The following is a 26,685-nucleotide window of genomic DNA, read 5'->3' as shown; positions in this document are numbered from 1 at the left end:
CGAGAGTGGGCTGCTGGTCCCATCGCTGCCCCTGCTCTGTCATTTCTCTGTGGATGACTGGTCATCTTTGCTCTCTCGTCCTCATCGCCAGCATTTTCTCTCTCTAATGCATTAGCCATTTGCTGACCAGATCGGTTCCTCCGTATAACACAAATCTGACCATGCCCTTCTCATTCCTGGAACTCTGCAATGGCCTCCCACGACTTAAAGGATCACACGCAAACTACTTTATATGTCATTCCCTGTTCTTCTCCATATGCCCTCAGCCTTACTTCTAGCTCCAGTTCCTGCCAAATGCCCACTGCACACGCACAGAGCCATATAACCCTGCGCTCTATGTTCTCGGACGCCCCGACACTGCTGTTCATGCTTTTCCTCTGCTTTGGACTTTCACCTAACTCACTCCAGCTTCTCCTTTAAGACTCATCTTGGCTACTGTATCCTTCACAAAGCATTCAACACACCTTCCATCTCCAAATTGGAAGGCCACTTCCTTGGCTCCTGTAATAATTGGCACTTAGACTTATAACACGCGTGACACTTGCTTTGGTCATTGATTTTTCCATATCTCTCTTTATTGATAATTGATTCTCTCTTTGAACATGTCTGAATATATTTTATATTAATGCAAAAACAAATGCTGATGCTGAGCCTCTGAGGGGCCCGGCTTGGTAGATGAAAGTATCCCCCGGTGTCTCTCAATGCCTAAAACATAGTCAAGAAATACATCTTGAGTGAGTGAGTGAATACGTGAATGAATGACTAGATAAAAGCAAGCAGTCCTACTTTGTGTCTGTGAGATTTAAAAAAGAACTAGTTTCTTTCTGACCAAATCCAATGAATAAACTTGCAGAACAAGATCTAGCTCAGAACGTCTGCCGATGCCTTAAGCATCCTGCATCTTGGGGTGTGTTCAAGGGCTCTTTCCTGACCCCACACACAGTGAATGTCTGAGCTCCCTAGGCTATTTGTAGAGAGTTTATTTCATCTTTGCAGAAAGCTGCCCAGTATAAATATTAGTCAGTTGATTTCACTCACAGTTAAAACAAGCTTTTAAAAGCCTTTTACCTCTCCTGTCCTCAAATGGGTACTTTGGACTGCTTCTCAGAGCCCCGGAAGCTTAGTCAGATGCAGTAAAGTGAAAGTTATGTTCTGTTCAGAAGCGACCTTCTGTGAAGGCTGTCTTGGGGTTGATGCTGAAATTGTACAGAAAGGGTCAGGTAAAGTGAAGAATTTTAACATCACAAAGACTGGGTGAGGGTTGGTGTGGGAATCAAGCTCCCTCTTTTGTATTTATCTCCATGAAAGAATTTCTAAAGACTTTTTGCTTTTGGTGCCGAGATGGCAGCTTAATATTCCAAAGGAGCAGGGACTTCAAATTTCAATGGCCCAAGTTCAATCCCAGCTCTGCCCGCTGATCAGTCAGTCAACCTTCGACATGAATCCAATGCTGCTCTAGGACCCTCGAACCACTGGGCATCACCAGCACTGCCCAACAGAAATATAATGAAGGATCACAGTATGAGCCATGTGTGTAGGTTTAAAAAAAAAAACATTTCCGGTAGCCACATTAAACAAAGGAAAAAAGAAACAGGCGAATTTTATTTCAAGGTTTTATTCAACCCCATATGTCTCAATCTACCACCAAGAATGTTTTATTTAACCCAATATCAATACGTCCAAGCTATCATCATTTCAATATGTAATCAAAATAAGACTATTAAAGAGATATTTTCCATCGTTTTTCTTATACTGCATCTCCAGTATGCATTTTACACAAATAGCGCACCTCATTTTGGATGGGGTTTATTTCAACTGCTCAGTGACCACACATAGCTAATGGCCACCACATGAGGACAGCCCATGGTGGAATTCTTAAACTTCTTCAACTGGGATTACAAGATACGCTTCACAGAGATTAAATGAGATTGCGTTAAAATTGCTCTGTGCCCCAACTTTGAAGAGTGACATAAAGAACAAAATATTACGTCATTCTTAGCTGCTTCACTGGCTTGTTGGATTTCTGTCACTGGACCCCGTGCTCCATGAGGTAGGAAGTGACTTCATTTAACGCTGTGCCTCTAGTAACTAACACATAGTAGGTGTGTCATTTTTCCAGGGCTGCTGTAACAAAGTACCACAAACTGAATAGCCGGCAAAGCAGAAATGTATTGTTTCAGAGTTCTTGAAGACAAAGTCTAAGATAAATGTGTCTGTGGTATTGGTTCTTTCTGAAGACCATGAGGATGAATCTGTTCCAAGCCTCTCTCCTAGCTCCTCTGGTTTGCTGGCCATCTTTGGCATTCCTTGGCTGTAGAAGCATCACCCAAATCTTCATGTGGGGTTCTCCTTGCGTGCATGTCTGTGTCCAAATGTCTCCTTTTTATAAGAATGGGCATATCGGATTAGGGACCTAACCTACTCCAGTATAACCTCACTTTTACTTACCTAATTATATTTGCAATTACTCAATTCTCAAGTAAGGCCACATTCTGAGATATGGCTGGGCTAGGACTTCAATATTTGAATTTAGGAGGGGGCACGATTCTACCGATAACAGTAGGCATCCAATAAACATGAGTCAGATCGCGAGTCAATAAATAATGCTTGAATCTAAGGACAACCTTTTGTCTGCTTCAGGTTCTAAGAATATTCCATTCTGTGTGAAAAAGATAGGCATGTTAAAAATCAAATAAGGAAAAGTGCTTAGTGAAGGGGATAAAGGCCGCCAACGGGCACTTAACAGGCTGCAAAAGCACAAGCTACACAGTCAAATTTGAAAACATCGCAAGGCTATTCCTTAAAGGCCTTTTGAATTAAACTCGCTTCACTTCCATCAGCCTCAGTATTCTTAGCTGTAGCTGCCTTGGAGTTGTTTGGATAAATTAATGTGAATGTCTTAAATTGCCTACAGAGTGAGCACGAAATTTATTTGGCTAGACCCCCACACTGTTGGTATCTGACTACAAGTTCTCAGCATTCGGCCAGTTCTCTCTTATATACAAGTAAGTCTTCCATATTTCTGAAAACCCACTGTCTTGCCTGGATCCACCTGGAATTTCATAAAAACTCTCCTTTTGTCAGTGAGTCTGACCCTGTTTTACTTCGAGCTGTGTAATCCTCTCAGCTCAGCATTCACTCAGGCAGATATCCTTAAAATATCGCACATCCTAAGCGACAGAAAAATAATACTTATGCACCGATCAAACATACGTGCAGAAGTCAAAGTCCTCCAGTCTCAAGTGGCACTTTAGTTGAGGACCATGGGCTTAGAAATCCTTGTGATGGGACAGGGAGAGTAACTGAACTTGGCTCTTCACTTAGGAAAATAGAACTCTTTGGTCCCAATCCCTCTCGACTTAATGTTTTTTAAAGAATAATAACTTCAATACTGGCGTGCTTATGCTTAGTTGGGTTGTATTGAATTTATAAGGCCAATAAAGTTTTATTTTCCCTTTGTTCTGCTGAGAATTCCAACTGTCGTAATGTTCACATTTGTTTTTCTTATTCTCCATGTAAAAGTTTATGAAATGGGGATGGAAGAAACCCAGAAATGCATCAGGCAATCAAGCCCAATTATTGGTATAGCTAGACTTGTTGGGTCATATAAATGGAAAATGTAGAAAGCAGTTGGGTACAATGAGATTATATCTAGAGTTCAGATCACAGCTAGAACATTTATTAGCTCTTTGAACTTGAGTATGTCACCGAGTTACCTGGACTTCAGCTTTCTCTTCTATTAAATGGGTATGAATGGTACCCATCCTATCTACCTTCCAATATGGTACGTGTGACTCAAGCAGATAATGTGTAAATGCTCCCAGTAACCTTTACATCCTATCCTTGGCTAAGCTATTGTGATGTTGATGAGGAGGGTGATGAGCTTCTGTCCTATTTATTGACCTAAACTGACCTTTTGTTCCTTCTGTTTATTTCTTCTGTTTCAAGCATTCGAGTTGCTTCAAGAGGAAAGGTATTGCCAAGGATATAGGTTAAACGATCCCTCTCTCTCTTTATTCTTTCTTCCCTTGACTGGCTTCATCCTGGCCTGTATTGTCATTGCATTTACTCTTTGATTTAAGTAAAACATTTTTGAGCATCTACTCTGCGCATACCATTCTAACCCTGGAATATGGCGCTAAATAAGACAGACCTGGGTCTCTGCCCTCAGGAGCCTTACAATCTAGGTGTCTAGCTCAGCTCTAGTTCGTATAGGTCCTATGGCTCAGAAAATAGCATCGTCACTTTCATTTACTCCTTTTTCATTGATTCTGCCACCTGGGTACGAGATATCTCCTCTCACTACAGCATGACACCTGGCCTTCCCCAATATTGTTTTGCCGACCTGTTTCACACCACCTGATTTTTCCTGCTCACCCTTTAACTCTCGGTTCAGACATCACTTCTTTAAAGTCCTCCTTGGTAAACCATACGGGATGGGTGACCCCTTTAGCTCCTTATATTTCTCTTTTCGTGGCACACAGTCACAGCACTGTAAAGTCCTGGTCTATCCTTTGGCTCCTGCCGGCCTGTAGCTACAGTAGTACCTGGGCTACCATCTATCCTTAGAACCAACGTAGCCTCTAAATTTGGCGTAGTAGCTGCCACCCAGAAGATGCTCGATACTTAGCTGCTGAAACAATTGCATGACTCTCAAGTTCTTCTCTATCTGAATAGTTCATTGCCCTTGCTTCCTGGCAGTCTCTCCTAATTTCATCTCCTCCACACTCAAGTATAATTCATTCTATGACAATCTTTTTTTTTTTTCCAGTTGGCAAACTGTGAGAAGCTAAAACTTATGCAACACACAATGAAAGACAAGGTCATAGTTTATCATCTTTGCCTGTTACAGTAACCAGATTAGACATCTTTCTACAAGTGAGGTGAATGCCAGCCAATAGATATTTATCATGTCAAAAATCTGATTACAAAATATGGAAGAAAAAGAGGGAAACGTGAAAGGGGAAACCCTAAGTACCTGCCCTTGAGGAGTTTACTGTTTTACAAGAGGCCTATCGTGGTTACGTGAGGAAATCGGATCATTGAAACTACAACTTGAATGTTTGGTTCTATGAATTCATTTTAAACTATATGTAGTTTCTGTATCTTAAATGTATCGTATCTCTTCAAGCCCATGGCATTGCTTCAGCTATGTTTAGGCATCCAGCTTTGAGAAGGGACTGAAGAAGAAAGAGAAGGAATGTCAGTTAGTGATGCAGGGACGTAAACTTCCCTGATGGGTAGAAAGCTCAGTTTTCATAATGTGACATGAGAGGAGACTATTCTGATTCCCTCCATATACAGGACAATGGTATCTACTCCTTACACGGATTCGTATCTTGAATGTTTGTTTCTCCCTTCGCTGGAACATTTCATTATCTATCTATAAGATCAGTCCACGGGGAGAGAATAGGATTCTCTTTCTAACAGTATCACTTAAGGCTCCCAATTGTTTAAATATAGTGGCAGACCCTTGGTGATGTTTAGCAGGATGCTGTTCTTAGCAACATCTACAGTGGGGCCGGTACCTCTCTAGGCGCCTTCATATGTGTAATGACCTCCTCTCTTACAAAAAAAAAAAAAATTGTTTCATGTTAAATCTATCCTTTTCCTATTTTAGAAGCAGGCAGAGAACCCTCTGGATAGCTATGATGGAATAGTAACACGGTGATATTATCCAAAATCATATCTGCAGGGTAACTGTAAGCAAGCTTTTTAAGGGGGAAAAAAATCCATTCTTTTCCTTTTGTGGATCTGGCTAAATGTAGTCGTATTAGCAATGGTGTAAGTCATTGCAATTCATCTTGAATATAAATTTGACACTGATGTTACCCTGGTGGTGATGGTGCTGGTGCTGGTGAGAACATTTTTCCCTTCTTTAGAAAGTAGCTGGCTGTGAAAGGTGATAGATTGTGAAAGTGAAAGGCTGCTCAGGGTCGTAGGTTTCCTCCAGGAGGTGAAGACTCCTTACCGAAATGTAATTTAAAGCAGACGTATCTGTTCCTTCCCTTCTGACAACAGTTTTTGCTAATGTTTGTTTGCTCGGTTCAAGTGTCTACTCACTCATCTACCCTTCTTTCCACACCACTATATTTGTGACAGCCGTGGGCAGCTCCAGCTGTCACTGGGGGATAGATAGAAGGCTGAACTGTTACTGCCCAGACTCCTCATCATGTTCACAGCAATGTAGAAATGTGGTCGTGCAATGGCAATTTCCCGATTTTGACAGTGTACTCTAGTTAGGCAAGAGGTTTCCACCGGGGGAAGCTGGGTGAAGAGTACACAGGAACTTCCTGTAAACTTTTTCCAACTTCCTGCTTTGGGATCAGAATTGGATTTGTACGAATATGAGTTTCATCATATACTATTAGGATGACTTCGACTTATTTGTTTATCCTTTCAAAGCTGCCCTTCTAAAAAAATGAAGATAATCACTGTCTTTGTTGTGGGTTGTTGGGTGCATCGAGAGAATTACATTTATAGAACATTTAGGGCAGTGAAAAGTACATGTTGAGAGCTCATCTAATTATACTATTGTCATTATCATTATCATCATGAACGCTTGGGTTCTGGATCTCAGAATCGCAGGAACAAGATCTTGTGCTATTTTTGGTAATCTCCAACTTTGGCTATGGTACTTCATGGATTCGTCCGAAAATATTTTGTGATTGAATTCTTTCAATGTAACCCTTACTTACAGATATCACCCCACATCTTAGCCAGCGTAGAGGTCAATCATAGCAAACTTGAAAGGATCTCAGCTTTGGAGAAGGACTTGGGCTCAAGTTCTACATCTGCTACTTACTAGCTTCAAGACCTTTTGCTTCCTTATCTGTGAAATGGGTGTGATAAAAATAAGTTTATTAAAAATATAGTTCCTGTAGAGATGAAGTTAGGCTTTATGGATATATTATATATAAAGTGACCAGTACTGGATGACGCTGAGAATGAGCTCAGTGACGAACAGCTACTCTGCCTGTTGCTTTTTGTTAATAATAGGCCCCACGATGGCATTGGTAGCCATTTCACCTGCAGGCAAGTGGAGCCCTGTGCTGCATGACTTCCCAACAAGAAGTCCTTCCATACAACATTGGGGTGTTTCAATAGGGGGAAACCTTCCTATAGTGCCATTTGATGGTTTGACCTTCTTTCTCAGTGCCTCGAGGTGCTAGGTAAGTAGGAGCATGTCTTCTTGGTGCACATAGAGATAAAGGGACTAGCTTGAGGATTCCTCTTTCATTCGATAGAACGTTTTGATTGTGTGTGTGTGTGTGTGTGTGTGTGTGTGTGTGTGCGCCACTCGTCGAAAACTCTTGAGGCAACAGCGATGAGAGAAAGAGGTGAGGTTCCTGTTCTCTTGGAGTTGACAGTCTAGTTGGAGACAAACATCGAAATATATATAATGTAAACATATATATATATGTGTCAAAATAAAAATGTATATTAGTATTAGCATTAGACTTTGACAAGTATTTTAAAGGACGAGTCAGGGATCCTGGAGCTCCTGGGATAGTGGTGAGCAAGATAAGGAAACCCATCTTCTTAAGTGCCTGATGCTGTTGGCCGGGAATTGCACTTGCTCCAGAGGCTGCTAATTTTTTAGGAGACAAGCACATTTATTTCCCTCTGGAAATATCACCTCGTAAGCAACCACATCAAGGCTCCTGACTTGCGCAAAGTGCCATAAATATTTGATTGTCACTAACTTTGAAGGAGTTGAGAAAAACCACCTCTACATTGCCTTCCGTGACTCCAAATGGAAAATCAGGATGGAACGTTTTGCAAACATGACGCCTCGTCATTGCAAGCCCGCCACCCACCCGGCTGGTTTGTATTTCTGGGGCTGGTGTTTGTCAGCCACAGCAAGATGGCTTCTGGCCTCTCTCTCTCTGCTTCTCTGCAGAGGCCAGGAAAGTGAAATGAAGCGAATTGCGTTCACGCGAATCTGTGACATGGGTTCTTATTATCTTTGTAGCTTGTGTGAATTATGGCCTCAGAGAGATTGTAGAGTTCTTGATAGGAAACCAAGGTCTGGATATTTACCTACTTGAGGTCAAATTTGAACCCATCTCCAAGTATTTAAGAATTTATAGAGGTGAGGAGTCTGATGCGTTTGGGTAACTAGCACTTATGAGTTGTGTGAGTATGAGGAAGTAACTAGGGAATGGTACTTGGTATCATATAGGGTTTTTATTAAAGGAAGTAACATAGGCAAAACCGCTTCGTTGAATTTTGCATTCTCAACAATGACTGGTACACAGTTAGTGCTTAAGGTAAGTTTTCTTATCTTCGCCATCATCACCACCACCACCACCACCACCATCGTCATCATCATCATCACCATCATCATCACGTCCATATTCATTATCACTTTATCGCCATCACCATCATTGTCACCACCACCACCATCTTCATCACCACTAACATCTCCGTCTTTATCGTCCTCATCACCATCGTCATCTTCATTTCATTATATCATCAACATCATCATCTCCATCTTCACCTTAGTATGCATCCAATGGCAGGAATTCTTCAATAAGAGTATATTAGGTTCTAATTCTGATTGTATCACTTAACTAATTTATGAACTCCCACTGGGAAAATTTTTCACTTGTTTGGACTCTTAGTTTTCTTTTGTTAAAAGGGACCATAATATCCACTTCTTAAGGCGGTTGTGAGACGTGCCTAGCACAGTGCCACAGGACCCAACACCCTCCCCATGTTTTCTCCAGAAAGAGCACTTGCTGGACTAGACAGGGGACTAATTTCATCACCACAATAGGACATATGTCCTCATAGGACTTTCTAGATTATAAAATACCCTCCTGTAGGTTTTCTCCCTAAAGCATCACAGGAGCCTTATTGGGAAGAAGATTACACATCATTATTTATATTCATAAATAAGGAAACTGGGGTTCATGAGGTCGAGTGACTTGCCAGTCACTCTACCATTATGCCCCTGACTCCCCAATATTTGACTTTGACTCCACAGTCACCACACTAACAGAAGGTTGGACGATAACGAACACAGGGAATTACCTAGCATAGTGTTCTTTTAATTTATTTTACTACAATCCATAAGCAATTTTATGTTGCAACCCAATTCACCCACATAAAAGTTTCATAAAACAATTCTCTTACTATTCTATTCCATTTTTTCCCAGTGTGGTGCAGTTTATCTCATTTAAAGAATACTGCTGTGATCACCTGCTCTATGGGGTTTAAATCATACCTATATTTGATAAACATGGACAAATGTCCCCCACCCCAGGACTGTGTATCAGAATGAGCGGGGGGCACCTTTACACCGTGCCCATGACTGGAACCCACCCTCGGAGAATTTAAGCCAGGGGGTCTGGGCTGAAGTCCTGGAGCCTGATTGTTTGAAGAGAATGCTCCAAGTCACCTGGACCAATGTCCTATTGCATCTCTGATTGTTTCTACCTGACAAGCTCTCCTCCCTTTCGTGGGTTTTGGTTTTTGTTTTGGTTGGTTGTTTGCTTTAGTATTTTCTCGGACACTCCCCAGAACATCCTTCCTCAGGAAATTTGCCTTGGTCTGGCCTCTCTGTCTTTCTAGGACTTTGGTTGAAGGGCAGAAATTTGGCTTTTCAGTTCTCAGTAAGGACAGGAAAGGCGCTTATAGCTTGCGAGAGTGGCTGCTGAGCCCACACGTTGGGCTGGAGTTATGGGAGGAGAGGGCTGTGGGGCCCGGGGTTATGCAGCTCCGAGACGAACCCCTTGCAGGGGACCCTAAAGGATGTTGACTTAATCCTGCATGAGAGGTAACCCGAGCGAGATCCAAAACGGAAATGTTAAGGATGGCACAAATACCATTTAGCCAGATTTTCTTTCCAACCCTGGAGAGCTGGAATTAAAAAAGAAAAGAAAAAAGAAAAAATCCCCCAGGAACTCCCTAAACTAGTACCACTGACAAGACCAGCAGGAAAGTTGAATTTTTCCAGGCAGCCTCCTTCGCCCTCACCTCCTCTTCTGTTACACAATTTAATTACAAGTTTAATCACTTCAGAAACCCCATCCATCCCCTCCAGGGTAGCAAGATCTCTCCGTTCGTAGCTCGGCACCTCTGCGATAAGCAGCTGTCCACGGGAAGGGTGGATGGGACTCTTGAAACCTCTCCCTTGATGAACAAGAAAGACACGACCAAATAAAAACCGAAATTGTTTTGACATTTCACTCCGGTTGTTGTACTTTTAATAATAAAGGAAGAACAAAGTATTTGTAGCTTTAAATAAAGAGGCAGCTTTTGGCATTGAAATCACTGGGGATTTTTTTTTTTTTTTTTTTTTTTTTTTTTGCGCAAGGTTGTATTTTTGCTCGTTGGGAGAGAAGAAAAAAGAATGAGCTAGGAAAAGACAGAAGTTCGAGAAAAGGAGAAAGCAAGACCCCTGTGTGTCTCTCCTCCTGGCATTTATCACCCTGCGGTTTGGGGGTCATCAGTGGGCTCCTCTTTTGAAAGTCAGCTGCCTCTCTGACTATGCAGTTTATAGAGACCAAAACAGTCTTGGATTTTGCTCACTATTTTATTGAATGCGGTGAACGAATCTGTTCATATAACGCATACTGTGAGCCGGCCCCCGGTGTGTGTGTGTTTTGCTGGGATCTGGTTTTTCTTTCGACCCTCACAGCTGCCCCCATGAACACACTCATCATCGTTCCCATTAAACAGAAGCAAAAGCTGGGGCCCGGTGTGTTGCGACAGTTTGCTTAAGATCACACAGCTAGTCTGCAAAAAAAAAAAAAAAAAAAAAACGGGGCCTCCACGTTGGCCCGTCCAAGTGGTCGTCAGTTACAGCATATTACGATCACGTTGCAGTCGATCACCCCACTTCGTTATAAATTCATCTCCGATGTTCTCCCAGTATTTATTCTTTTAAATCTACCTCCCGCCATCCCTTCATCTCTCTGAGCTCTTTCTTCATCCCTCCTCTGCCTCTCGCCCGGCTATCCCCAACATCCCCTCTCTTAAAAATGCAAAACAAAATAGGAGAGTAGCAAGCTCCCAGTGGATTTCATAACTTTGCATACCATATATTTAGTTTAGTAATGAAAAATTCGAGCTCCAGGCAATGCATAGGCTAGCATTTCTAATGTTTTTTAAACAGCTATTAATGTAGTCGAGTGCCGTGGTGTGCGTGTGCGTGTGTGTGTGTGTGCGCGCGTGTGCGTGTGCGTGTGTTTCTTCCTCCTCTATATAATCATCTGCTCAGTGTGCTCTCCGAAACAGAGCAGGACCCAGAGGCGGAGCAAGCCGTGATTGATGGGCCAGGCCCGGCTGGCGGAAAGAGTCCCATCTGGGGTTGGTTTGGGGAGCAGTCAGATGTTGAGGGGGAGGTCAGCCAGGCGGCCTCGGCTCCCCCTCCTGCAACACCCCAGCCATCCACACGTTGCTCAGCGCACACACGCCCTGGCTCGTCACTGAGGCTCGCTTTGAGCAGATGCTTTGTGGTGTGGGTCTAGAACATCTGCTAAGTTTATGGAGGAGAAAGGAAGCAGGATGGTGGAGCAGGTATTTTTTTTTCCCCCATTTTATTTTTCACTCGGAATTGTGATTTGAATTGAGCTGCAGGCTTTTCCTTGCGTTGGGTCTCTGTTGCTATCTGCGATGCATCACGCCAGGAAAGGCGAGGATTTCAGCAGAGAGAGAGAGAGAGAGAGAGAGAGAGAGAGAGAGAGAGAGAGTGTGTGTGTGTGTGTGTGTGTGTGTCAGCTTTCTGCTCGATCTGTGGAACTGAGCTGGTCTTAGAACCAGCAGGTTTATGGTGTAATTTTGCATTTTCCTTCTTTGTTGCAATGCCCCGGGGGGCACGACGCAGCTTAGTTCTCAGTCCAGCGCTGGAAGCTTTCTCAGAATAGACGTGATTTCTCGCCAGAGAAGTAGAACAGACCAGCCACTAAACTAAAGTAAAACAAACTGTCAGCAAGACCGGAGACTGCAGGCAACCAGGAATGGATCGTGTCCTCCAGCGAGTCCGAGCTGGTGCGGGGTCCCATGGCTGGAGTGGCGGCTTCCTCTGGCTGCGAGGATAGATATCATCAGCCACTTTATCGGGGTTGGATCATTTCTCTGCATGGCTTCATTATAAGGGCTGCGTTTAGGCCAACAGAGGTTTTTTTTTTTCTTTTTGGCATAAGAAATATAAGGGAGACCCCCCCCCCAAAAATAATAATAATCCAGAAGCAAAAGGGGAGAAGATGCTCAGAAAGTTTGACTATTAAAGCTGAAGACACATGCGCACACACGCAGAAAAATGCTTGATTATTTTAAAGTCCATCTCGGCAACTATGAAAACAGCCACTTTCGCCCCTTTGGCGAAAGGAAGTTGCATTGAAAAGAACAAACCCGTTTCATGCTCTGCCACGTAAAGACTATTTCTCAGCCGAAATGTGGTTTGCATTAGATGTTGAGCCAAAATATTTTGCAGAGTCGGATGGGTTGCCACCCTTTGTTCTCTTTTTAGTTTCCCCCCCAAAAAACTACTTTATTAAACCACTCAGGGCAATGAATGGGAGACGAGAGATGTCCGGGGTGGGGGTGGGGGAAGCCCTCTCATTTTCTGACTCTGTCTCCCGAGCCAGCCCACCTCGGAGAGAAAATTAAGGTTGCAGGATGTTTCGGTGACCGAAGACTTTCTCCGTGTATTTGAGGAATGGCTCTCTGCACGTCTGCATGCAACAGGGTCGACATACTATGCTAATAGACAGATTACGGTGTTTGTCTTAAAATAGCAATAATATCCTGGCTATTTCATGCTTCAGTAAAATATTTAAATTGAAATGGCATTTTTTTTTTTTTTTGCATTGGTGAATCAGACTTGGTTGCATTTTAATATCCTCTTGCTCTCGGTAACGAGTGCAAACTGCCCATTGAGGTGCACACGAGCGGTCGGGGTGCACACTACCCGTTGGGGTTTCTCAGATAGTGAGGGGGGCTCCGCCTCGTCCGGCTGTTGCTGAGTTGCTCTGATGCAGGTTTAGTGTATGAGGACAAAGAAGTTTCTTCTTCATTTATCCTAAATGATGCTCTTGTTTCAAGTTTCTACCCAGCTCTAGTGGGTTTGAAAACATCGGGTCTTGGCTTCCCCCCCCTCCCCTTTTGTATATTTAGCAGCAATCCAAGGAAGTCTAGGCTCTGAAAATTAGATGTTCGCCTTGCAAAATCTCTCGAAGCACTTGCTCAGTGATGTGGGAGATACGTGCAAATCAGAGTCACCATCCCCTCAGCTCAGAACACCCACAGACACCCTCACTCTGTAAATATCAAGATCTCTGTGATCGTTCCACTTATTTAGGGAAAGGTGGGGGTTTAGCATCGGAGGAGAGGGAAGGAGGCAGCTTCTTTCTGCAAGTGAGGGAATGTCTAGCCAGAACGCTCCGAATAATTTTTGCCTGTCACTGTCACCTACCTGAAGTTGGCTTCGGCTTCACGTGCCCCAGATGTACCTTGGCCTGGAGTGGTAGAGATGCCCTTAATGTGAATGTATTTTTCCAGAAAATGCATTTTTGGCCAAGCTAAGACTCCAGGAAGATCATTAGGGAGGAAACTAAGACATCTCGAAGCCATCGAAGGTGAAAAATAATTCCATAGGAAGCACAACGATCTTAATTAAATATTAGCTGTAATTAGCCCAAAGTGCAAATGTTGGGAATATTAATTAAGGTCTCTCTGGAACGGATGTCAGTGTTAATAAGAAACTGTGGGGGGTCCCACCAACATCTGTTTGAGAACTCTAGGAACAGGAGTGCGGCCCAGGGCCCCGTGGACCTCAACACTATCGCAGGCTTCTCAGCAAACACAGACACAGTTCCTCAAGCTTGGTGCCCTGGCTTGGCCACAATGCCACAAGGTTTGGTAGGAGTTGATGCTTTATCCTGGCTCCAGCAGGGCTCCCAGCTGGCCCTTGCCTTTCCTAGAGTAGCCTCAGAGCCTTCTGGAGCGAGGCCTTGGGCTTGAGATGGCACAAGTTATCTGGGCTGGGGCTCTAACCCTCACCAAAGGTTAACGCCCTCATCAGGCTAATGGAACTCCCGGCATCTTTGAATCAGATACCCCAGCACCTGGCTTCCCCGCAGGGTGTAACACACCGGGGGGGGAGGGGGCGGCGGGAAATAGGTCTTGGGGCAGCCATGGTGTGTAAGTGACAGAGAGGGAGTCGTTTATTTAAAACCGGGAACGAACCTCCCCTCCAGGTGATAGTCTTGTCAGGTGAGAGACACCTGGGCACAGGATGACTTGGACTTTGGATCAGCTCCTGGCTTCCCAAAGAGCTACCTGTGTCTGCAGCCTTGCAAAGTTATTTACCAGTTCTGGGGGGGGGGGGCAGTGACAATAAAATAAAGTGGGGCAGGAGATGCAGAGCATGCGAGGCAGGCATCGCACCCTCCACGCGGTTGCATCTGGGGCTGGATAATCTTTGGGGGGGGGGGGCGCTGCCCAGTGCCCCGTAGGCCGTTGTTGCAACATCCCTGGCCTCCGCCCACTAGATGCCCAGTCATGGCAACCAAAAATGTCTCCAGTCATTGCTTAATGTCACCTCCGTTTAAGAACAGATGTAAAGTACCCAAGACAGTGCCCAGTACCTACTAGGCCTAAAGAAAGATGTCACTCATTTTGTCTTCTGAACCCACCAGTGAAGAGAAGGATGCTTTTCCAATAGAGCACGGAAGCCACCCTGGGTCTTCCCCTCCTGGGCCCACTGCTGCTAAGCTTGAAACCTGTATGTATGCACTTGCCTTTACAATCCAGAGGGTGTGTGCTGCAGAGCAAATTTTGACAAAGGTCCCGACTCACGCTTTTTGCACCATCTTCGGCAGTGCCGACTTCCAGGTCGGGCTGAGCCACTCTCCTTGGTTTAGTTCTAGTACACCCGTCTCTCTCCCTGCTTTATGGCCAGCTTTATTTCCTGCCCTGTTTATGCAAGCATGACTTCTTAGTTGGCATTTCCATTTTTAACGGTACCCTGCCACAGAAAGTAGAAAAACTTTTTGGCAAAGGGCGAGATAATTAAATAGTTTAGGCTTTCTGGGCCATAGGATATCTGTCCCAGCTACTTGACTCTACCGTTGTAGAAAAATGAGTGTGACTGTGTCCCAATAAAACTTTATTTACAAAAACAAGTGGTGGGCCAGATTTCTCCCATGGGTCATGTGCCAATTCCTCACCTACTACCCTCCCCACCAACTATCTCTTGCTGCCAAATTAAGCTTTACAGAGCCCATAATTCATTAGTCAGTCATGCATTCACTTGGCAAACCCTTGTAAACGCCTGCTTTGCAGCTAGCATGCTGCTGAAGACTGGAGACAAAACAGAGAATGTGACACAGTCACCTGCTCTCAGGATGCTCACAGGCAAGCAGGCAGTGGCAGTACTTGGAGTTACGTGAGATGTGGCCACCAGCTGCAGCGAGATGTAGAAGGCAGGTAACTGATGTGGTTTAAGTGTCCGTGAAGGCTTGGCAGGGCAGACAGCTCTTGAGGGTCATGAAGGACACTAGTGACTAGCCAGGCAGGGAGCAGGGGAGGGCTTCTCACACAGAGGGGCCAGTGGATGGGAAAACTTAATGGAACTTGGAGGATAGAGTGACCATAGGCTTCTTGAGGGCAGGTCTCTCTCTCCAAGACAGGGAGAGCTCGGATCCTAGCATGGGGCCCTTGCAGTGTTTCAGGAGCTTGTGGGACTGGGTCTCTCTTCCTGAGATTGCTCTGTAGTGAGGAAAGGCCACACAGCATACGTATTCCCAGGAAAGTGTTTTCTGCTGGAGGAGGCACAGAGAAACCTTCGAGCTTCATGACCATCCCTCTCTACCATTGCTCCTGTGGTCATCTCCCGCACCCCTATGAGGCCACGCCCGGAGTTCTCACAAGTCTGTCAACTCAGAGATGAGCCAGGTGGAAGGTAGGGGAGGCTGAAACAGGCCTTTGGGGCAGAAGTAGAATCTGTCACAATGAATATCTCTCTGGAGGGTTCTTGAGGTCCCAAATTTCCTGGGGCTCCTTCTCAGCCAGAAAGAAAAGGCATCTGAATGGAATTGCTATAAACAAGCATATGTTTCTCGCACAGCCCTGTAAAAGAGAAGGATACTCATTGGCTCATAAACAGTGGAGATTTTTGGTTGTAAGTAACAAAAGAACTAGCTTAAACAAAATAAGACATCTACTGACTCATGTAACTAAAACGAACAGTGACATTATTAGCTACAGGTAAAGCTGGATCCAAGACTTCAAATGGTGTCGCTGGGACTCAGTTGATTTGTTTCTCAATTTCTGGGCTCCTTATTGCTCCGGACTGGCAAGAGACAGTTTTGGGCAGCCCCAGGCTTCCATTATTTTTACAGCTGCCAATCACAGTTGAAAGAGGACTTCCTCCCCAAACGCCAGCAGAGGCTCAGGATTAAGCCTCAGTGAAATTCCTAGGGCTTAACCACTAACTGCTTTAGATAGATGGACATGAACCCACATCCCCAGGACTGAGAGCGGAACCCTCTGATTAGCTGGGCCGGGTCACATGACTGTATCTAGGGGTAACGGGAGGCGGGGCTCAACCACATTTGCTATAGATACCTAAGTTGAAAGTGGACGGGTTCCCTGAAAGGAAACCAGGCACTATCCTTGAGGAAAAGTGAACACTGAGCAGCAGTGACATGTCCTCTGTGGGTTCCTAGGGACGGACAGGGTTAACTTGTCGCGCGTCTAGTGATTCGACCACAGCCCAGACAGAAGACCCTGCGCAGCCCCAAACGCTATGAAAACATGCTAGAAAGAAAGAAATGGCTTCCAACAGCACAGACATTTGGAGAAATTACTCTGGGGGAGGAATAGGCCTGATGGGAATGTTTTCACGTGTGAACTGTTTTAAACTAGCGGAAGCCGCGTTCTCGTCAACGTGTCATCTTTAACGTTCTAATTAAGGGCCCCTCGAAACGAGTGCGCCCGCTCTGCGCGCGGCTCCGAGAATACGCTTCTGTGCCCCGCTCCTTGTCGTGAGGGTTCTGCTCCAGTCGCTGTAGCCGAAGAGGCCCTGGGATGTTGGTGGCGAGGACGAAGGAGCTTTGAGCAGTTCTGCCGCTCTTGCCCTCCTATCTTCGTATGAAGTCGCATCTAATTGACTACAGACAACAGGAGAGGCAGCTGTTCCGTGTGCTTAATTGCTAAGCTTTTTTTTTTTTTTCTTTTCCTCTTTCTGACTGCATCTCTTGACACCATGGAAAATTCGGACCTCTGGGTTACAGTTTCTGGTGTGTGTGTGTGCGCGCGCGTATGTGTGTGTGTGTGTGCATGTGTGTGTGTGTATGTATAGGGTAGGGTAGTAGAGTTATGAGGATGGGGGTGGAGGTGGAGAAAGATAGATGTTTCCTGAAATGGAAGCATTTGAATTCAGGTTTTTTTTTTTTTTAATTCTTTTGCCTTGACTGTAATTATCACACTGCATGTTTTGCCTAGATCTGAAGGGTGAATCGTTATGTAATACCCTGTGCTTATAAAAAATAAGGCAGGAGGTGGAGGAAGGCATTGACTAATGAGGCTGAGTTAAGTCCAGTACTTTGCAGAGTTACTTAAAATGGGAATATCACAGAGTGCCATCTTTGTCCAAATTTGTCCCTGAGTTTTCATTGGCTGCTTCATATCAGCACTGGGCACATTATGTGTGTATGCACACACACACACACACACTGTGACCATTAAAAGGACCTCCCCATCCCATTCTGTGAGCCAAGTCACATAAAACTTTGATTAAATTCACTTGCTAAGCTGAATTGTCTCTCAAGAACACACACGTTCAATTTAATCTCTCTTGGCATTTTAAGTATCAAATCGGGGCTTTGCTATCACTGGAGTCAATTACATGCTCACATGTCTCCAAACGGGAATGAAATAAGGATGCTCAGTCCAGTGGAACGCGGCCCCTCGCAGTCTGTGGCTGTCCCGCGGATGACATGGAGAAAGCGACTCCCCCTCTCTGCTTTGCTTTCTGCGTCTGTGCAAACGGGGTCACTGTAAATGAGGGGTACTACTTCATTGTAGGGTCTGGTGAGGGTTAACGGGGACGCCGCCATCGCGGGCTCTTGGCTCAGTGCCGGCCCCTTACGGAGTGTCCTCGCGCCCCGGGGAAAGGCTCTGCTCGGTGCCCACTCACGCTTTTCTCTCCCTCTCTCCACCTTTGTGATTCAACAGGGTAATCAGGAAGCAGCAGCTGCCCCTGACACAATGGCTCAGCCTTACGCTTCGGCCCAGTTCGCTCCCCCTCAGAACGGCATCCCCGCGGAATACACGACCCCTCACCCGCACCCCGCGCCAGAGTACACGGGCCAGACCACGGTCCCCGAGCACACGTTAAACCTGTACCCTCCGGCCCAGTCCCACTCGGAGCAGAGCGCAACGGACACCAGCGCGCAGACCGTCTCGGGCACCGCCACAGTAAGTGGACTCCAGCCTCTGTGGGGGGCGGGGGACGGGCAGGGGCCCCCGGCGTGCCGGAAGTGACGGCGGGGCGCACCCCCATCCAACTGTCCTGCCTACAAAGCAGCACCTCAGGCGATCCTTGTCCTTCCTGATCCGCCAAGGGTTCCTGATCCACAGGCAACCTCGCCTGTTATTTAAATCGACACATTTTCCCCTAACTTCGTTGATTTGTAAAGGGAAGCGTTCATCTACAGTCTGTTCCTACAGTCTTGCCTTTTCTGGAATGATGTCATCTCAATGGGATCATGTACTATTGTAACCTTAAAAAAAAAAAAAAAAAAACTTTAGAGAGATGTAATTTACACACTGTAAAATTCACCAATTTTACATGTACGACTAATTCACTGATATTTAGTGTATTTCAAGGGTTATGCAAGCACCACCATAATCTGACTTGGGAATATTTCCATCACCCCCAAGACAAATCTTGTGCCCACTTGCAGCCACTCTGCATTTCTGCCCCAGCCCTCCTTAACTTAGCCTCATGCATTTGAGATTCATCCATGTCGTGGTGTGTGTCCTTTGCTCTTCTGTTTTATTGCTGGGCCCCAAGAGGAGGGGGGGGCGGGTGAAGGTGGGGGTCAGAGGAGGGGGAGAGTGAGGCCCGGGCTGAAAAAGAGCAGAGAGAATTCTGCTGGTGGTAAAATTGTTCTGTATTTTGATATTGGTTACACGACTCCATGTTCCAAAAAGAATGCATTTGATTGCCAGCGAATGGGTTCAATGAGTTAAAAACAAACAAAAAAGAAACATATTAATGCCACAATCAATAACCCTAAACAAAAATAATTATTAAAATTAGTGTTCATTTGTGTATGACCTAAGATAACTGTGCATACCACAAGACAACTGGAAAATCTTGCCCTGCAGAATTCTGTAGAAACCTGGACACACCGGGAGTCTAGTCCAGAACATTTTGTAAGTGAGAGGCAGTTGCCCCCAAGCCTCTGGAAAGCCAGTATCTGTGAAGAAATTAGTTTGGCTTGAAGCAAGCTATATTTTTGGTAGCTAAAAGCATCCACTGACGACTAACTTCGCTACCTGGTACTTGATCTGGAGGTTAGGTTTAGAGATTTTAAAAATAATACACATTCTAAACTTTTCTACTGCTTCCTCCCCTTATTATATTGTGCCAAACATAAGAGTTAACCATTTTTACCATTGTAATGGATACGATTCAGTGGCGTTAAGTACATTCACAAGGTAGCACAACCATCACCACTGTCTAGTTCAAGAACATTTTCATCACCCAAAAGGACACCGTATGTCCACTAAGCAGACCCCCCTCCCCGCCCCCCCCTCCCAGCCCATGTCAACCACCGATCTGCTTTCCGTCTGTATGGATTTGCCTCCTCTGGGTATTTCGTAAAGATGAAATCATATAACATATGACTTTTCCTGTCCAGCTTCTTTCCGATAATCTTTCTGATAATAAAATGTGTTCAGGGATCATCCGTGTTGTAACATGGGTCAGCACTCAGTCCTCTTTACGACTGGATACCATTCCGTTGAATGCCGTAGACCACATTCGTTTATCCGTCCATTCGTTTATGGGCACCGGGGTTGTTTCCACATTTGACTCATGTGACAAGTGCTGCTATTGCCTTTTCGTATCTTGCTGCTATAACTTAGGGGTCAGTTTATTAAGTGTGTTCATTGATTTTGCAGGTATTTCTGTTGTCTTGACCACCAGGTGGTAGCGACGCTGTTGTTTATTGCTTGTTGGTTATTTTGTGATAATCAATGGTGGTAGGGCTTGAGGAGGGTATATTCGGCCAGAAAAAAAGGTCCAATCAGATATTACTTATTAAGCCGCAACATGTGCCAACTATACTAACTGTTTTTGGAAGAGTCATTCATTCATCCATTCATTTATTCATTCACAGATATTTATTCAATCTCTCCTAGGGCTAGGCACATACTAGCTGCTGTTATTGAACTGCACACACAGCATCCTTTTCCATACTTAATGTGAGAGGCAGAGGGAGAACGTGGTGATCGAGCTATATAAACACAAATTGTGACCCATGCTCTCAAGGAAAAGACAGGTGCCAGGGGAGGATTAAAAAAGAGCAGAGGTGCTGCCTGCAAATGAGCAGCCTGGGAACCTTTCTTCAAGGGGATGATATTTACGGTGAGAAGACAAAGCTTTCCAGGCAGAAAGAATGGCAAGGTCAAAGGGCCTGCGGTGGGAAAGAGCTTGGCTCGTTCAAAGAACTAAAAAGGGCCCGTGGTGTCGAGGGCCTGCGGAGAGGGTTTTGGGGGTGCGGCGGCAAAGGACAAAGCAGGAACGATTCGCAGGGCTCACCTCCCGCAGGCCTGGCAGGGTCAGTGAGGAGGTGGGATTCCACGTCAGGGGCAATGAGAAGCCGCAGAAAAGCATGTAAGCCAGGAGAGTTATGAAATGGAAGCTTGAAAGGAAGGGCTGATTATGCCTGCCTAAAAGGAAATCTCAGTCCAGCTGTGGAGTCGAGATGCTCGACATCCTCGTCTCACAAAGAGAACTCTGTGGAGACCAACGCAGTTAAATCTGAGTAGCGTGTTGGGTGTCCACGGGGCCCGAGGCACTGAGATGAACTGAGAAGGAGCCATTAGAAAGCTTCTGGTCCACTAGAGAATATAGGGCATGTGTTCTGTTAATTATTGTGATGTGACAAGTTCCAGAACATGGAAGCAATAGAATAATTCCCAGAATTGGACAACCGACCAAGGAATCTGGCTCAGACAAGCAATGCCTAGGGTATTTGAATGGCAGTGAGCGCCCCTCGCGGTCGGGAGGGTATGCATTTGTGGTGGAGCGGGCGAGCAGTTTACTTTGTCTCCTGTCACAATGTTTGGGTGGCATACACTCTTACAGGAAGTTTTCAAGGAAAAAGAACCAGTGTCAGCTGAAGCAGGTGGGCTTCATGGCTGAATCTGAAAGCTCGTAAAAAAAAAAAAAAAAAAAAAAAGGCCGTCTTGTTTTTTGCTACAAAGGATTGCGTGCAGATGTTTTTTCTCTCTTTGGCCAAAAAAGAAGATGCTCTGGCTGTCCGCGACCTACTTCTGAGCTGTGCTTCCCTGGCCTGCCTGTGCAGAGGGGGCATGGGCTATGGCAAGTTGGCTTCAAACGTCTCTGCATCCTGACGCGTCTACTGAGGGCACCTTCTCTTCCGTCCAGGTTCTGCATTTCCCAAGAAAAAAAATTTATCTCAAAGTGGGTCAGACCCATGATTCCCCCAACCCCAGAAGGCGTGGCCTCTGCATTAGCACACTTCAGCTGTTCCCCACAGGTTAGTGTCGTCCCTGGAATAACTCTGTCCTCCGACATATAGGCACGGTGTTTAATGCCAGTCTAACGGCACCATCGAGGCCATCCTTTCTTTGAAAAACCAAGTAGTTTGGGGTTAGAGAAAAGATCCATCCATCTGCTAGGCTCCAAGCACTTCTAATGTATGCACATGATTTAACGCAAAGTGCAGAATCTGTAAAAGGGAAGCAGGATGCACCCAGAGCTCCCAGCCAGAGCTGAGAAAGTACAGACAGCAAAGACTTACCAGGTCATCCTGCTGGTTCTCCAGGGGCTGCGGTGAGTCCCTGCAGGACGTTTTTCTGCTGACTATCTATTTAACGTAGGCCCGCAAACACATCATGGATCACTGTGCTGACAGAGCCAATACTGTATTATATTAGATACTGCTCCTGACAAGGTATTTTACTCTTGACATATTATAATTAGAGATTTGCAAGTGGTGAATTCTCCGTGTATCTCCAATAGCAACTTAAGTGCTATTTTTAAGACCTCAGCAGTCTGTTTAAAAGTCTCCCACCAGCTCTGGGATCTGATGGGAGGAAGAATGTGGGTCCCCGGGCTTGTTCCCCAAGCTCTATTGATAGAGGGAAGAGCTGTTTAAGGAACCACTTCTTAATCCTCAGCTGCTTTCTCTGGAGTGCTAACTGTGTCTCCAGATTTCATTAATACCTTCCAGAAGATAAGACATTGGTTGGTGATGCCTTGTCGTTCTTAACCACTGACACGCTGGCTCGGCTTTGGAAGCCAATTTTGTAGCTAAAGTGTGAGGAAAACTCGATGCATTCCTTTTGTTGTCATTGTTAACTAATCATTACTTTTATTAATTATTATATTACTGGTACTACTACGACTACTACTAATACTATAGTAATCCAGGTTTGTGATTTAAAAAATCCCACATTAGGAAAGGCCATACAGTGAAAACTAAAATTTGCTAATGCCCACAACTCCAGTTCTTAGTCACCCTGCTGGAAACAACAGTCACCAGCTCCTTACCTCCCCCAAGAAGTATTTAATGCAAATGCAAGCATATGCCTGTGCCTTAGTCCTGAATAGACTGCGTGGCTTATGAACAACAAACATTTATGTCTCACAGTTTGGGGCTGGGAAAGCCAAGATCTCGGCACCAGCAGACTCGGTGTCTGGTGAGGACCCCCTTCCTGGTTCATCTTTTTACTGTGTCCTCGAGTGTGGGTGGAGGATGAGGGAGCTCTCTGAGGCCTCTCTTATAAGGGCTCCCCCCTCATGACTTCATCACCTCCCAGAGGCCCCACCTCCTAACGCCATCATCTTGCAGGCTAGGATTTCAGCACATGCATTTTGGGGACATACAAGCATCCAGTCTATATCAACCTGCTTGTCTAGCTCTAGCTCTAGCTCTAGCTCTAGCTCTAGCTCTAGCTCTAGCTCTAGCTCTAGCTCTAGCTCTAGCACTAGCTCTAGCTCTCTCTGTACTCTATCTCTCTGTGTCTCTTAATCAATCTTCTAGCTTCTCACTTGTTCCATTCTCAAAACAACAGAATTGACATCTACTAAGCTCCCCCTTTGGCACCCTTTACAGCTGGGCAATCGTTTTATATCTCGCTTTGGGATCCAACTCATTCTTTTTCATGTTCGCCTTGGATTTCAGGTTGTTCCCAGAGTTTATCTTACAGCCTTGCTATTCCCAATCAGGCCGTAGTGAACAGCTGGGCTCAAACATCGCTGTCCACCTCTGGGTGTCTCTGTGTGAATGATTAAAAGATAGATGGATTGAAAATGGCGACGCCATTCACTTACCCTACAGAGAGCCCCTTTGCACCCCACAAAATGTTCCTGCAAAGGCCTGCTGCCCTCACCCCTGCCCAGCATAGCTCGCTCTCCAAGTCTCGGCTCAGGGCAATTCGTTGTGGCTACCCCTAAGGTAATTTGAGAGTTGTCTGGTGTCAGGGAGAAGAAAGGGGAAGCTGCGCTGACCCTGACCAAAGCCCCTACGGTCCATGGACCATGGGAAGCTCTCTTTCTTCTCTCGTCTCATTTTGTCCTCCCACCAAGCCTTTTAAGTGATTTTAGTCCTCCCCATTCAACGCCTGGAAAATAGGAGGACAAAGAAACTAACGATGTTGTGAGTCGGGGAGTGGCAGAGTCCAGATCCTCATCCAGGTCTGTCTGAGGTCTAAGCCTACGTTTCTCAGGAGGTCCCCTGGCTGACTGCTTAAATGACCGCACGCTAGAATTCTCTCCCAGGCTGGTTTCTTCAGCTCTTAGTCCAGTGTGGAGAAGCAGTTTAGTTAAGAAGCCGAGCTCAGGATTTGTTAGTGTTTGACCCTCTGCTCCACCATTTAATACAAGCGGAAGGCCCTCGGGCCGGTCACTTGACCTCTCTGATGTCATTCCTACTGTTCCCTTCCTCCAAACTGCATTCCTCCTCCCTTCTAAACAACCATCAGAGATGAATTATGAAACCCCGAGAGTGCCTCTCCCCGGTGGAGGATCGTGGCCTCATGTGCTTACATTAAAAGGTTGGCAGAATTGTTCAGGGACACTGTGCCTAAAACCAGAGCAAGTGGCTATGTCGCAACAGGAATCAGGGAAGAACCGTCTCAAAAATAATAGATTTTTTTTTGCTCAATGAGCATCAAACTATGTTCTGAGCACTTTCCATGCACAATCTCCAGTATTCTCGACTCTCCATCACCAAAAAAAAAAAAGAAAAAAGAAAGAAAAGTATGTATAAGGCACTATCATTCCCATTGTTTATAGTTGAGGAATCTGAAACCAGCAACTTCCTGAAGCTCATTGTGAGTAACAGGTAGGAGCCGGAGCTCCAAACCAGATGTGTCAGACTCAAGACCAAAACTCTTAAGGGACGGAAGCCCAGAGGCTTCCCCCAGGCACGCCAGGCACGGGGCCGGCTCGCCTCTGAGTAGGTCGCTGCCGAGGAAAGGACCGCTTTGCCCGGCAACCGCTCACTGCGCCCCGGGAGGGCCCCAGCGGACCCAAGCATGTGCAATATCACAGGCTTAGAGCACGCTCTTATTTGAGACCTGTGCCTTGAGCAAATTCTAATAACATGTTCCGGTGGCTTCGAAATTGTCTTTTCAGATGACAGTGTGGCTGAGCTGTTTTGTCAACACCCATTCTATTTTCCTAAGGTTCACAGCGACTTTAAGGACACAGGTGCTGTTCCTCGTTCTCTCACGAGGACGAGTATTATGCTTCTGTCTCCTGCATATGCTTTGGAATAAATGGCCCGTGGCTTTCAGGATGAATTAAAAGCCTATGTTACCCAATCCTAGGCCATTTTACTGTTCTAAAGTCCCCACTCAGCAGAGTGCTCAGTCCCGGTGGGCCAGAGGCACTATTGGGCCCAAATGAGGATAACCCAGAGAGGAACGGGCATAGCCGTGAGCATTAGGGACCCATGCATCTACTGTCCCATTGGAGTACTGAGGCTAAAGCCTTGGATTCTAGTAGAATTGAAGGCTCTCATGAAAGGTCAGAAATGATATCACTGGATAAACACCCTTAGGTATGATCAGGAGAAGCAGTGAAGAATCAAGGCAGGGAGCGTGGAGTTTCCAGTTTAGTTCTGACCCAGAGTGGGGCCCCTGGCACGTGATGTAACCTCGTGAGCCTCGCTTTGTTCCTTTGTGTGGGTGCGGCTTAGCGTAATCATGAAGTCTTAATGAGATGGTACCGATGAAGGGCTTAGCAGAGCGGTGGGCACACAGTAGGCACTCTACCGTATGAACCATTATAATTATGAGATCATTACATCATTCATAACAAAGAATCAGAGTGTTCTCCTCTATCCCAAATTCCTCACTCTAAATTTTTTACAGGAGAATAAATCCAACCTAAGAACTGTGAAAGTTTCTGTGTTAAGACAGTCAAATGAAGACTCGAATTCCCACATTTATTTTAAAAGTAATTATTTTATATTTAATGCTCTCCATATGGATAGTTTTCAGTCACTCGTACCTAAGGATAGCTGATTGGTACAAGCTCCTCATTGACCTAAATCTAGGTCATGGACAAATGAGGTTAAGATCTGTTAGAAGAAATATATGACTGAAGTTTTGTGCATAAGGCCCAAAGACAGCTTGCTTTTGAGGGAAGAGCTGACGTGTTCTGAGTTCAAGTTCATGTTTCCTTGGAGGGGACTTCATTGTCATATTTCAATTACAAGTCTTGCAACCATCTGAAGTTTCATCTTGGTTTTTTCTCTTTTATGTTTTGTGCTTATTCACACCTGTATTCACTGTCATTAGTTTTACCTTCTCAGTATGACTAAGCAGTCTCTATCTTTGATTAAGATGTCAATCTGTGAGCAAGTTTTAGCACACAGTGTAATTTTGGTGTTGGGATAATGATTGGATAATTTGAAAATGAAGTGAGTTGCCTGTGAGCTATTCAAATGACTGATCTAGGTGTTCAAAGAACTGTCTTTGCATAACTCATAGCCCTGTAAGCTGGTTTCGCCATTTTTGTTTGCTTTTAAATGAATTTAGAAGCAGGCATGGGTCTATTCTGTGGACAATATTTGATTCAGTAGCCAGCCATCAGCGCGTGCCCTTAATTCGTGGCCATACATTGTGCAAGTTTATAATGAGTTGAGATGAATTCTGCTCTCTATTTGGATTCCCCAGACCCGTGAGTACTAGAACTGGAGGGAGCCACAGAGTTCACTTAGTCCAACTTTCTGATCATAAAGATGTAAGAAGATCACATAAGTTAAGGGCTTACACTCATATACTTTCAGATCCAGGCAAGAAACATACATGTTTGAAAGAGATTGGATGGAGACAGAAGTGAAAGAGTTAATTTTCCCAAATAACACGGGAATAACAAAAACATAGGCATGATGCTATGTGACCCCTTAGTGGGGACCCACGCATGGTCCATCCAAAGAGGGTGCTCCCATCAGTCCA

The 26,685-nt window shown here is 45.2% G+C and overlaps 1 protein-coding gene across 34 annotated transcripts in view; it reads left to right on the top strand.

The window, feature by feature from the left end:
• Positions 1-26,685, top strand: part of RBFOX1 (RNA binding fox-1 homolog 1) — a 1,358,182-nt gene that overhangs the window by 1,165,291 nt on the left and 166,206 nt on the right. For 33 of the 34 annotated variants that reach the window (XM_036226176.1, XM_036226155.1, XM_036226160.1 and 30 more), the window contains one exon: positions 18,193-18,435. In XM_036226176.1, the coding sequence (XP_036082069.1) occupies positions 18,193-18,435 (243 nt within the window). Of the gene's footprint in view, positions 1-11,224; positions 11,530-18,192; positions 18,436-26,685 lie in introns of those variants that run through there. The other variant, XM_036226159.1, reaches the window with a different exon arrangement.

Source organism: Rousettus aegyptiacus, unplaced genomic scaffold, assembly GCF_014176215.1.
Source record: "Rousettus aegyptiacus isolate mRouAeg1 unplaced genomic scaffold, mRouAeg1.p scaffold_m13_p_8, whole genome shotgun sequence".
Taxonomy (NCBI): domain Eukaryota; kingdom Metazoa; phylum Chordata; class Mammalia; order Chiroptera; family Pteropodidae; genus Rousettus; species Rousettus aegyptiacus.
This window is presented reverse-complemented; position numbering and strand designations above follow the sequence as displayed.